Source organism: Geospiza fortis, unplaced genomic scaffold (assembly GCF_000277835.1).
Source record: "Geospiza fortis unplaced genomic scaffold, GeoFor_1.0 scaffold112, whole genome shotgun sequence".
NCBI lineage: Eukaryota > Metazoa > Chordata > Aves > Passeriformes > Thraupidae > Geospiza > Geospiza fortis.
In genome coordinates, this window is record NW_005054298.1 from 4,909,926 (window position 1) to 4,923,062 (window position 13,137).

General features: G+C 39.0%; 1 protein-coding gene across 1 annotated transcript in view; it reads left to right on the top strand.

Moving 5' to 3' along the window:
- Positions 1 to 245: 245 nt before the first annotated feature.
- ZRANB3 (zinc finger RANBP2-type containing 3) overlaps positions 246 to 13,137 on the top strand; it is a 40,003-nt gene continuing 27,111 nt past the window's right edge. Inside the window, exons 1-2 of the mRNA XM_031057748.1 lie at positions 246 to 445; positions 4,143 to 4,295. Coding sequence (XP_030913608.1) covers positions 4,144 to 4,295 — 152 coding nt within the window. The 5' untranslated portion in view covers positions 246 to 445; position 4,143. The remainder of the gene's footprint in view (positions 446 to 4,142; positions 4,296 to 13,137) is intronic.

Here is a 13,137-nt window from a genome sequence, read left to right on the forward strand (position 1 = left end):
CCGTTCCCAGCCCCGCTTCCCCCTTCCCGTCCCTCCGGCTCCCCCAGCCCGCCCGCTCCAGCGGATCAGGGACCGGCACGACGCACAGCCGGGCGGGAAGATGATTTTTAACTCGCTCCTGGGGAACCGAGGCCAGGGGCGAGAAGGCCGGGGAAGACAAAAAATAAGGAAAAAGCTGTGCCCGGGCCCAAAAGCGCTTCCCGTCCGTGACCTCTGGTCATGCGTCACTTCCCGGCGGCCGTTCGAGCGCGGAGCCCGCGGCCGTGAGGGGCTGCCCGGGCTGGGACGCGCTCGGGGCCGCTCGCCGGGCGGGGACCAGCTGCCAGGTGACTGCTGTTTGTCACCAGCCCGTGTTTGTGACAGGTTTCACTTCTTGCGGTTGCTGCTGCTGGGTCGTCGCATGGTGCGCTCAGGTAGTTCTGCGATTGCAGCTGCAGGGACTTGCGTAAGTAATAATAAAATACTTGCCCCCAGGCAGGTGTTGAGGTGTGTACTCTTCCCTCCAGCACGGTACAGCGGCCTGTGGAAAAAATGTTCTATGCTGAAGACCTGTGTGGTGTCCTTTGCTCCGTCTTGATTGGTTTCTCTTGTAGTATTCTTTAAAATGCTGTATTCTGATGGGTAAATTTTCAATCCTTTGTCATCCCACTGGTGGCTTCACAGAACAAGAAACACAAGGAGCTACTGGAGAGGGTCCAGCGGAGGCCACAAGGTGATGAGAGATCCGGAGCATCTCTCTTACCAGGAGAAACTGCAGCAGCTGGGCATGTTTAGTCTGGAGAAGACTGAGAGGGGATCTTATTAATGCATATAAATATCTCGAAGGTGGGTGCCAACAGGATGGTGCCCGACTGTTTTCAGTGGTGCCCATTAGCAGAATGAGGAGCAACGGCCATAAAATGAAACAGAAGTTCCACCTCAGCATGAGGGAGAACTTCTTTACAAAGATGGCAGAGCACTGAGACAGCTGCCCAAGGAGCTCGTGGATTTTCCTTCTCTGGAGACATTCCAAAGCCACCTGGATGTGTTCCTGTGTTACCTGCTCCAGGTTACCCGACCTTGGCAGGGGAGTTGGATAGGATGATCTCCAGAGGTCCCTTCCAACCCAAACAATTCTGTGATTCTGCAAAATAGTTGATTAATCAATCAACCAAGATGTTCTTAGAGCTTTGAATTCTCTATTAAGTTTTATTGAACATGCAGTCATGGAGCAGTTAAGTCCATCTAGAGGAAATTTATGAAGCAAAACCCTTAGTGGAAAGACTCATTTGTCTTAGGCATGTGCTGCTGAGCTGCATTAAAGGGCTATACTTAGTGGCCTGTGAAAATAAGCAGTGGGTTTATGTTATGTAATCAGCTTGTGTTGACAAACAGCTACTGGAAAACTTAAAGTAATCCTTGAACTTGTCATCAGTCTTGCACCCAACTTTCCAACCAAGAAAAAGCCCCAGGAGTAATATCCTCAACAAGCTGGGTCTCAGTTGCTGCCTCTGGAAGGATAAGGGCCTATAGTGAGATGCAGTATAGCAGTAGCAGTGATTAGAAAGCAATTCAACATTGGGTTTTTTCAAATTTTATTTTATTGTTTGCATTGCCCTTATCCTCAGTAGCTAGTTACTTTTCCAGATCATTTATGATTGATTGAACACGATAGAAGTTGGAGTAGATTACTTGGAAGTACTGCTGATGTTGTTTCTCTCATGTATGAGCTATCTACTTGCTTGAATTAAAAAAAAAAGTTTCAGTGCAATTTTTTTATATGGCAGCTCGGTTTTCTTGGAAGTTTGAGAGCCTTTTTCAAAAGTTTTCCTGGAAATTATAGTTACTGTACAGATATGTTTATAAAAATTACTGTGTTTTAATTCAGTCTTGAAAAGTAGTGGGAATTGGACTGCATCAAATAGCTTATAAGTACATTGTTGTAGAGCCCTTCAAAAAAAACTTCATCAGACTGGGAAAAGGGGAATCACTTTTACAAAACACATGGTGAGTCCCACCAAATAAAAGCATTTATCCTGGTGTGCATGGGTTCTTCACTTCATAATCTTTTACTGGCTTTTTTATGCCCTATGAATGAATCATGATGTAGGTCCATGAATCTTCCTCATCCCTGCTTTTAAAAACTGGGATCATTTACCACTATCTAGTCCTGAGATGCTTAAGCAACTTTAGATTAATAGTTACTGAGTTTAGTAATTCAACTTTTTCATCCCTGATTTCCTTTACAACACTTGAGTAAATACTTTAGAGTTTGAGTTTTTTAACTTGTGAGACTTGTGCAGCTAAATGAAGTCTCTGAATGAAAAGCTAGGTCTCCACACAAAACCTTTTAGGTCTATTTTCTCTGAAAAAAAAGTGAAGCTGCAGAACTGGTGATCTGGAGATGGGGGAAGGTCAATGTGATCTTTGTTACAGCACATTGAGGACACAGAAAAAGCCATGAAAAGTTGTAGTTAGAGAATACATGCACTTGTCTTCCTCCCCTTACATTTTCTAAGTCTCTGCTATGACTAGAACAGCAGATACAAACTGGTCTTCTGCTACACTGATTAAATTCTATTTTAAAACAGATTATTTTTATTTCTTGACATTACTACAGTGTGTACATAAGTACTCTGTCTCAAAACATACATGACTACCACTGCCATAATCATTGTATATATTGTTTTAATATCCATTGTTCACCACATTGGGATTCTTTAATTATTCACCTAGTCTGTAATTATTCACCATTCATTTATTCAATCATTCACCTAGAGGAAAAAACTAAACAAAAACTTGTACATATCTGGTAGTTAGTGCTTTCTGTTTTGCAGTCAGTTTTAACTGTGTTAATGACTGATGCAGAAACATTTTTCATTGTAGTGTTGCTATGTACCGATGACTCATGTGCCTCCTCTAATTCAGATCTGTGCTCCTGAAGCTGCATGGTTCCTATTCAGTGTTTCAGTGAAAGGATCTTGTCATGATCTTGTTCAACAGAAACTTAATTATGTTAGCGTTCCATTCTCATATTGTCACTCAAAACAAGCTATGTAGGGAGCTGATCACAAGTACATCGTTATCTCTGCATTTATAGATGGGAATTTATCAAAGAAAATGAGTCACAAACTTTCTTTAGAGGTGAATCTCAGAACTGAGTGTTCAACAGCTTTGGGCCCACCAATCCTGCAGCATTGTTGACTTGTGTGGCTCTACAGAAATGGTTTAGTTTTTGTCTTTAGTTTTTGTTTGTTTGCCAGCAGTCTTAAGTACCATACCTTAATCAACTTTTAAAGGAAAAAATGTGCAATGGAAAATATTGTGATAGAACTGAAGTGATTGTGGTTATTTTCCCAACAGTTAGAATTGACACATTCATGTTTGCTCATTTGAGAGCAGAAGCAGGTATTTATTTACTGGAGCTTTATGGTTTTTTTTCTGGGAAATGCTTCTCTTGGGCACACAGGGGCTTTCCATCTTCTGTTAAGCAAAGCTCTGTGGTGGATATGCATGAAAGAGCCTGGTACTCATCACAGTTCTTGTATCTGCTGCTCAGAGGCCCAAGGTATAGGAATATTGTTTCTGTAAAGCTGTACCAAAGATTCCACTTAGGAAAATGGGGGACTGTTTTTTCTTTTATTTTTTTCTTCTTTTTTTTTTCCACTTCCCCCAAAGTGGGCATATTTTCCCCCTTTTTTTTCTGATTTAATTTTTAGGATTAAAAATTTTAAAGGACTGTTAGTTCCATCATCAGAAGTTAAATAACCAGTTTTTTTCCCCTGGAACTCTTCTGAAAAATGTTACTAAAAGGGTTATATTTCAGTGTCCGTGAGTAAGCTCGATTTGAATGGCAAATAACTTCCTTCCATGAATAGGGTGTTTGCTAAAATAATTATTTCATAGTGTAAAGGGAGAGACACATGCTGCCCTCTTCATCCTGGAATAGTTAGAATATTTTATGGATATTGAGATGAGGAACTCTTCCTCCAGCATCTGCACAATTTTGTGCTTTCCAGAGATAATATTCAAAATTCAAGGACAGTTATGTAGATACTGATTATTTCAAGATGAAGTGATGAGTATTGTTCCATCAAGCTTTATTCTCTATTCTGCTGTGTAGGTAAGATATCTTCTTTCACTTCTGTTTCCCTCTGGTTCAGCATGGCCAGTGCTCTCCAGGAAACCCCTTCACTCGAAACCTCTCAGTCAGAGGATGTTGATGCAAAGCTGTCCTTCCTACCTGAAAGACTGAGAAAGAAGCTGCTTCCTTTTCAGGAAAAGGGCATCATATTTGCACTTCAGAGAAGTGGCAGGTAAGAATATTGTATTCAGCTTACTGTATCATATGCTAAAGATTGATGTGAAAATAAAGTATGCAGACATTAAGTAGAAAAATCATAAATTTATGTTTCTATAGTTGAAAGTAAGAATATGATGCTAAAAATAATTACTTTAGGTAAACATTGTTTTTTACAAAGGTTATTCGATACCAGCAGTCTTAGGTGAGTTATGTTGCAGGAATCTTTCATAAACTGTAAGGTAACGTGGTTTAAAATGAGTTGTGGAGGTTTTTTCCACAGAGGATGAAGAGGTTTAATAATGCATTATGCAAAAGAGAGTTGTAGTATCAAAGTTCTCATGTGAAAGGAGGTTGATATCAGTAGGACCATCATTTTTGTTATGTTAATGGAGAATTCCTAAAATAAGTTAATTCACATTTGATTCTTTAGTTTTTAATGGCATGGTAGAGCTGTTAAGGGAATGACTAACAGATCTTGATGCATCTGTGTGGTTTTCTATTTTAAATATGGTACAATTCTGGAGTGTAATCAGGGTGTTCTGGAGCTCACTGAGCTGCAGCAACAGAGCAGGAGAAGCCTTGCAGAGTGCTCAGTTAGCCAGGGCAGCAGCTGATGGAGTAGGCATTCAACAGTTAAGTACCTGCTAAATCAAAAAACACAGTTTATGCAGCAGAGGCTGGAAATATTTTGCTGAGTAAGACCCTGTTAGTGAGTTACAGGGTCAAAAAGGAGAGGTGGAAATGCTATTTCCACATTTATAAATTTTAGGATATGTGGGCAATTGCAACCTAAAGCTGTGAAACCACTGTATGCTGTTGTTTTGGAAAGAAATTATGTTGGGGAGGTCTGGCACAAATAGAATTACTGTAGCCTGTGTGGGAAAGATGGATGGAATTAGTTCCTGATTATTTCAGCATCTTGCTGAGAAGGAGAGGCTTAGGGCCTAAGGGGGTTGCTCGCTGATGTTTGTGATTGTTCTCAGGGGAAAAGAAATGTGCATCTTTCCCTCTAAAGGTGAAAAATTAGAAAGGAAATTTTTATCGGCAGTTCTTGGAATTACATGGAACTTTTAATCAATTAAAATCTCTGCATTTTTTCTCTTTGATTCTTTTCCTTTGGCCAAAATCCTTTAGCAGTGCTGTCTCAGGGAATGAACAAACCATCTGTTTTATGCTTCTGGTTTCAGTGGCAGAACAGAAAGATGAGTCCAGCCCTTCACATGAGAGCCTGAGATTTGATATGCTTTATGCTGAATTGGCATTAACTGCTGGTGACCACCAGCCATATCAGACACTTTCTTGCTGAGAATGGGTGGATATAATTTTAATAGATAGCTAAGACTTTGGTAGAATAGACAGCAAAGCCTGTGTGAGAGTTGAATTTAATAAATCCAAAGCCCTTGGTTGCCATAGAATATGCAATTGAGGTGTATATTTGTGTATACAAATAGTGAAATAAGAGAAGCCATTAAAATTAAAGAAACTACACATTTAATTAGTGTAGGCTAATGGATGTATTTGAAAGTGGCATCATCTTCTGCAGGCTCTTGTATAATATAGAGATTCCTTGGGAAGGAGCTTAACTGTAGCACTGAATAAATTTTTATCAAATGTTTCTTTTTTCTTTTTGTTGAAGTAGTAACTATTGCCTGCAGTAAGTATTCAGAAGGGTTTGGAATACCTATTCTAATGACTCTGCCATAGAAGGAATTCTATGTTTTTCATTAGGGTTATGGGTTTATGTTCATTTTTTTTCCTTTAAGTCTTTCACTAACAAGAGTTTTGCATAACCCAGCAGTGATGGTTTTCATGGGACATGCATATGACATAATGTTCATCATGATTGCAAGAAATGTTGCTGCTTGGCACAGCAAATTCTGTGTATAAGCTGGGTCCCATTGAGGAATTGTGTGCACACTCTCAGCCAGCTTCTATATAAAGTAAAGTGTGTTAAGTCAGACTTTCTCAAGGAGTATTTTTTAAATCTGCCCCTTGCTGATGCAGATCTATTTCTCTTCCTGTCCCAAAAGAGAGAACAAGAGCCTCTGGTGCTTGTAGCTGAGTTTTCTTATTAGTTTGTCAGCCCTTGCCTCACAGAAGTCTTTCCCTTTTGTGTACTCCATAATGATTTAAACCTTCTTTCAGTATTCCCAGTGGTATATTTTCTGCAGAAGTGTCTTTTCTAATTTTAAAAATATATAAGCATAGGACTTGAAGTGAGCAATATGTGCATCTCTTCCCATCATTCTTCTTCCCCCAGGCTATGCACTCCCTTCACAGGCATCACTCAACCCATGCTTTGCTGTAGTGGTAGGAAACTGGTGTAGAGCAAGTGCTGGCTGAAGAGATTCAATTAATATCATCTTAGATGAGACAAGAACCCAGCATGAAAAGGGACTTATTATTAGAACAAACTCTTATTTTTTGCATGGAAGGGGCTGGGAGTGAGCTACTAATTCCCTTGTCTCTTCCCAAAGCATAAAATAAATATGCTGTTGTGGTTTGTATTTTTGATTCATTGGTAAATGAATCAAAGGCTTTTCCAGTAGATGCTCCAAAGGCATTATCTCATCTAACAGGGATTGCCTAACACTTTTCTAGGAAATGACAATTCTAGAGCCAACAAGACAGTGTGTGCTTCAACATAAGCTAACACACCTTTTATCTGAAAACATGCCTTAAAGGTGAATAACTGACTGGCTGCTTATTCCTTCCTAGAGGTTATTCTTCAGACACGCCCTTTGGAATGGCTGCCTAGAGATGGATACAATTTATATTCATTATTTGTAGCCTCAAACATTAATGTGCAGAAAAGCTGGGTGCACACAACTTACATCCATGAAGACTATTTCATTTTTATGATTTTCTTTCAGTGAGGGTGTAAGTTACTTTTAAAAACAGCAATAATATATATTTATTTATTTGTGTGTGCTTTAAACTGCCTCTTAAATAAAAACCAACCAACTTGTCCCTTCCAGGAGTGTGACCTGTTAGCAACAGACTCAGGAAATACTGAGTGTTGTTGGGGTCAAATGTGTGTGTGTTGTTGGGAAGTGGAAGTGAGCAATTCTCTGCTCTCTGCTGCTTCTTAGTCATGTTTGGGCAGATATGGATAAATCCCCATTTCCTAAGAACTGAGGGGTCACCAAGTGTTAGTGAAGAGGTGGCAGTGTTGAAGCGCAATGCTGTGGAAAAAGTGGTGGAAGCCTTGGTAAAATATCCAAGATACAGAGATCCATGGGCAAGTGACTCAATAGTGTTGATAAGGATGGTGTTCAATCTCATTTGAGCTCACATCTCTCTTTGAATTTATACTGATTTGTACTGCTGCTGTTCACCAATGCCATACTTGGAAAGTCACAGTTCCCATCTATTCTTGTTTTATATCCTCTCCTTACAGAAGTGTGTGATGCGTGTCTAGTAATACAAACAATTTGTTCACCTGAATACACTGTAAGAGAGGCATGCTGTTGTTTGAAATTTAGCTCTCATGCTACTGGATATCACTAAATGCTTTATCAAGCTTTGTAGTAAAAACTGTCAGCATGTGATTTGTAAGCATCATTATTTAGAATTGCTTGTCTTGTAGATGGTATCTGTAAAAGATGCCTTCAGACACACAGATATATTTCTTTCCAGGCATGTTGGCAGAACAATTTGCTTAAGCTGGATGCAAAAGAGGACTTGGAGATATTTACCACCAATGAAACAAGCAGTTCCATTATAATTGTATGCTCAACCTGTTTTACTGGGGTGATCTTGTTTCCTCTGTAAGTCTGAGAGGTAATATATTATGTATTCAGGAGCATATGATTTTTAACTTCCCATACATGTTGGCCTTATGCTGTTAGACGCAGTAAAAAAAGGAAATGACCATGGATGGCAATATCAGGATGTGCAGAGTTCACATCTGCCACTAAGAACAGAAGTTTTCATGCATCAGTTTTAATGCAAGGGCAATTGTTTTGTTAGGCAGTCCCTATCAAGAGTAAGAAAAAGTTTTATAGTGTTTAATTTTTTTGGATAATGGGCTACAGAGAACCATTATGGCAGTGAAATCATTAGAGAATAGAATGTGAATGTCCTCTGTTATAATATTGAGTCAGTTGCCTACACTTCAAAATAGTGCTTTTTCCCATTGACTGTGTCTCTGATCTCTAGCAAGTTACACAGGAGGAATACATTGTTAGTTAACTCTTTGTTAATTAAACCAGACTATTCCTTCAGAAATTATAAGTCTTGGTAGAAATTAATTCCCCCTCTCCCATCTTCAAAGTAGACCAGAAAACCAAAGGTTCAAATCATAATTTCCTTGAAGCTGATGAACACAGCTGAAAGATTCTTCACTAGAGAGGCACAGCATATACAGTCTGCTGAGGGTTTAGCAGCTGGACCACAGAATTGGCAGCTCTTGGGCAGGAAGCAAACAGAAATGTTTGGAATTCCCAGGCACAGCCCTTGGTAGGGTGAGGAATTTCTGATACAAGTCCTATTTAAATTCTTATGCAAATTTCTACACAAATTTCTTTAACTTTCTAGGATGTATTATCCATTGAGTAGTATGAAAGGTATAATTTCCATTTGAGTTGGGTGTCTAAGGAAGCTATAGTTTTGGATTTTGGAAGCTGATAGAATAAGAGAAAATATGTTCAGCCCATGCACTCCCATGCACATTTTAGTTTCTGCTGGAGCAGTAGGCCCTTTTGTCCTACATTTTTCTATAACTATTTTGCACTTTCACTCTTATTTTTGTCATCATTACTGAGTTTGCGTCTCGATTTTATATTGTCTATTAATCTTTCTTTCTCCTTCTGTACAATGTAATTGTTGCTTTCTGTCTTGTATTGCCTTTTTAAGTTAGCAGAACTTTTGTTTTACTTTGCTTTTATCTCTGCTATTTTTGATCTGTGATTACTGATTGATTTGCTCTTTCAGTGTATTTCTATTCTTCAGTTTCTTATCTTTGATAGTAGCTATGAATAAGAGTATAGACTTGTCTTTCAATTCCATTTGGAAGCACTAAGCCTAGTTGCATGTCTGTATATCTCTTCCTGTCTATATCTAATTTTTCTGTCCTTTGTTTGAAAGGTCATAGGTTTCTGCAAGTCGATGTTGTGATTAAATGCAAGACCAATCTGCTTTTTACCAGTGTCTAATTTTTTTTTCAGAATCAGCTGCATGGTTTAAAGGAACGCTTACAAAAATATTTTACAGGCTACTCTTGAATTTTTTCCAGTTACACTGACTTCAATAAAAGCCAAATTACTTAAATTTGCATGTTAGAAAAAGAAATTACCTTCACTTTTTTTTTAACATGTCTCTGAGTATTTCTTTAAATATTACATTTTAATTTGTATTTGGTGGCTTGCAGATCAAGTGCCATCAACGAGTCTCCATTATTTGTAGAACTTGAGATCAGAGATCAGATTTGAAGAAAACTAATTGTAACTTTTTTTTGATTTCTGTCTCTAGTCTCAGTGGTTTGTAGTTAGATAGCCTGAAAGAGCTGTTTGAAACAAGGCATAAGTCTCTTGCTAGAGTAAGAAAGAAATAATCTTTTATTCCAATATATTCAGCAACTCAGATGTATAAAATTATTACAATTTTCTGATAAATGTGGGTCCTCAAACCTGCATTATAACAGGTGAGCAGTTATCTCCAGTCTTAGAGAACAAAGCACAGAAGTAATCTCTGGGGAACAAGAAGGGGATTGCTATTTAGTGAATATGGAGAGGATCAAACAGTTAATACATTTCAGCTCTGAGGGCTAAAGAAAGATTTCATTTTTTTTAAGACGTTGGTTTGTAATGATTCAGAATACATCTCACATTTGAGGAGTGCCAAGGAAGAGAGGGATGAATAAATGAAGATGCTAGCTCACAGAATGAGGTTCAGATGCAGGAAGTATGAATGAGAGACTGAGCCAAATTCTGCACAGCTTTCGTAGCCAGGGAAGCTTGTTTGGAAGTGATGCTGGAGGAACTGGGAAGCAATTCAAATAGAACAAAAAATGCATTGTCAGTAAGTGAATCTAGGATATAATTCAGGAGAGGAGCTATGTGAGGTGAAAAAGAGAAAAAGAAGACTTAAAAACAGAAAAAAACTCAGTGGTGGAAATACAAGAATTTACCTGGGTTTAAATGTGGACTTGTAGCAGCAGGACTAGAGAAGAAAATGCAGATTTTAGAAATGCAGGGCACAATTTGTTAGGATGGAAGAGGAGAACCAAGTGAGATAAAGGTTGCAAGTGTGGGTAGTAGATTGTCAACAGTGATAGAGGGAGGGGAAAGGGGAAATGAATTGGTGTTAGCTGTGTGCAGGGAAGGTTTGCAGTGTGGGAATCCATGATGAGAAGTTGGTGTGTAACCACAGCACCCAGGAGAGGACAGAGGGAAGGGAGCAGTTCTGAGTGTGAGACAAGTCACTTAAAAGAGTCACATTCTGACTGACTTAATGCAAGTTGGAAGGAGAGGAAGAACACAGGCACCAGGGAAAAGTGCCCCAGATCACCAGGGAATGCAGAGTTTATAGGGAAAGTAGTGATAAGTATCTCCATTTCATTGAAAGCCAGTAGACTGCACACTGAGGAAGGTTTCTGCTGCTGCTCACAGGTATTTCAGTCATGCCAGTTAACAGCAAGGTTAACATTTGCAGCCTCGACTGTCAGGAGCTGAAAATAGTTGAAATTACTCTGTTTTCTTGCATTGAGTCAGCTGCTGAACTCATTTGTCTCTGAAGCCAGTGACTGAATAGATGAGGAGTTTTCACTGTCACTGTTGGGTGTCTTTTTGGCTGGAAGTTTTTCTAACCTAAAAACCTATTGATGTGTCTGAGCTTCACCTTCAGCTTGACCACTTTGTTACGTGTTATTCCACACATCTTTGCCAAAGCTAAAATACCAGAACGTGTGGTCTGAGAGCTTTCAAATACTAATGAAACATTTTAGGTGGGTTTTTTAGTCACATGTAGAGAGGAGTGTTGGAGAAAAGCATAAGACAGCACAATGATTCTCCTCTACACTCCTTTTCAGAATCATTAACAATGCAGATGTGGCAATTTAGTACATCTTATGTTAAATAACAGGATGGGGTTTTATCACTTAGGAGTTTTAAAAATACCTAGTGTAGTTCAGGAGCAAGGGTAAGATTTATCTTACATCTTCTGGACCTGCAACATTATTTTTGCTGCAACACCCTTGATTATTGTTGCAAGGGAGGCAGCTCTCTTTGTTCCAGTTTTAGGACTGCGTGCTGTGATTACTGACACACAAATGTAATGGTTGCTTGCGCAGTTTTATATAAAAATGTTCTAAGTTCAGATTCCTTAAATAACCCTTGGTTGAGATGTTAGTGCTGAAGTGTTGGCTTGTGAGTAGGAGGTAAATTATATGTTGTAGTGTTATATAAAACTGACTCACATGAGTAGGTGAGAATCCCAAGAATATCAGGACACCCACACCAGTGAAAGAAAGACTCAAGCTTCCTCTGTACAACATGTTCCAAAGCCTGCATTAACAAAAAACAGCTTTAATTTGCTTGAGTAGTAACAAAATTTTTCAGTGTTTTAAAAAATGAAGTGCTACAGCTTTGACTGTTTGCCTTGGAAAATGCATTTAGAAGGGAAGGAGTTCGTTCTGAAAAAGCTACCTGCAGTTCTTAGTGGTTTTCCCTGGATAAATAGCTGCTGAAAATCAATCAAGAAGTTAAATTACCCGTACAAGCAAGCAACAGATGTATTGGATTGCTGTACCCCTTTAGTTTTTAGTCTACCATGTAAGGAAGCACAACTCTCTAGACAAGATATTATCTAAATATTTCTGTAGTTACAAGAAAGCTCTAACACAACCTGTTTGACTTGGTAGGATCCTAGGTTGTAGAGACCTTAATTCCAGTGTGTTGTTAATCAATATTCCTCCAAGAGCAAGGTTCAAAATGAGATTCTTTCTCTTTACAAAAATACCTTACTGCAGTAGCCATAACTAATAGAAGAAACTTTAGCTGTATTGTTTGCATGGTTAATAGTGCTGACATTTCAAAAGGGATGACCCAAATGGAACCCAAAAATAGAAATTATTTTCGTTTAAATGTTTCTTCTTCCTGAAACTCATTTTATAAAACTGTGTTAGCATTAACCTTCTGATGCAGACTATTTTTGTATAGCTCTATGGCATATGCCACATGAGCTTAGCCTCAGTTTCCTTCTGTTTCTCCAATGAACTCATCTGCGTAAAATTTAAAGATCTGCTTGTCCTTCTGCTTTGCGAAGTCGATTCCAATCTTCTTGACATCAACACAACCAGTGTTTTTTGAGGCTTGAAAAATTGTTCTTTCTGTCCTTTTAGAGGCAGAGCTTTCCTGATAGAGCTTTCAGAGGGCTCTGTCAGGAGTTTTGGGTTTCTTTCTTAGCTCCTTCCTGTTTTTTTTTTTGCTTGCTTCAGGTTTCTCTCCAAGGTTTGCTGCAGTAAGAATGTATAAAATAAATGTATAAATGCACCTTTGCCTGGTGCTTGGTACCTTTACAAGGTATCAAGTACCAACCAAGCCTATTCTGATAGTGCTGAAAGTCTGGTTCTGGGGTTTTAACTCATCAAGCTTTGGGTGGTCCCTTCAACTATGGATTATCTACATGCAGAAGAAAGCTGGGGTTTGTGTACAGGCTCAGGTGCTTGCCTTTGTTCTCTTCAGTGAACAGCAGTAAGGTTTTGGACCTGTGTGCACCTGAGGTGCACCAGCACAGCACGCCTTGCTCTGTGCAGGGATGTTCACTCACCAGGGTACATCCTCTCTCAAAGCTCTTTGTGTTTGCTTGATAAAAGAAAAATGTAGTTTTATTTTCAGGCTAATACACCTCCAAAT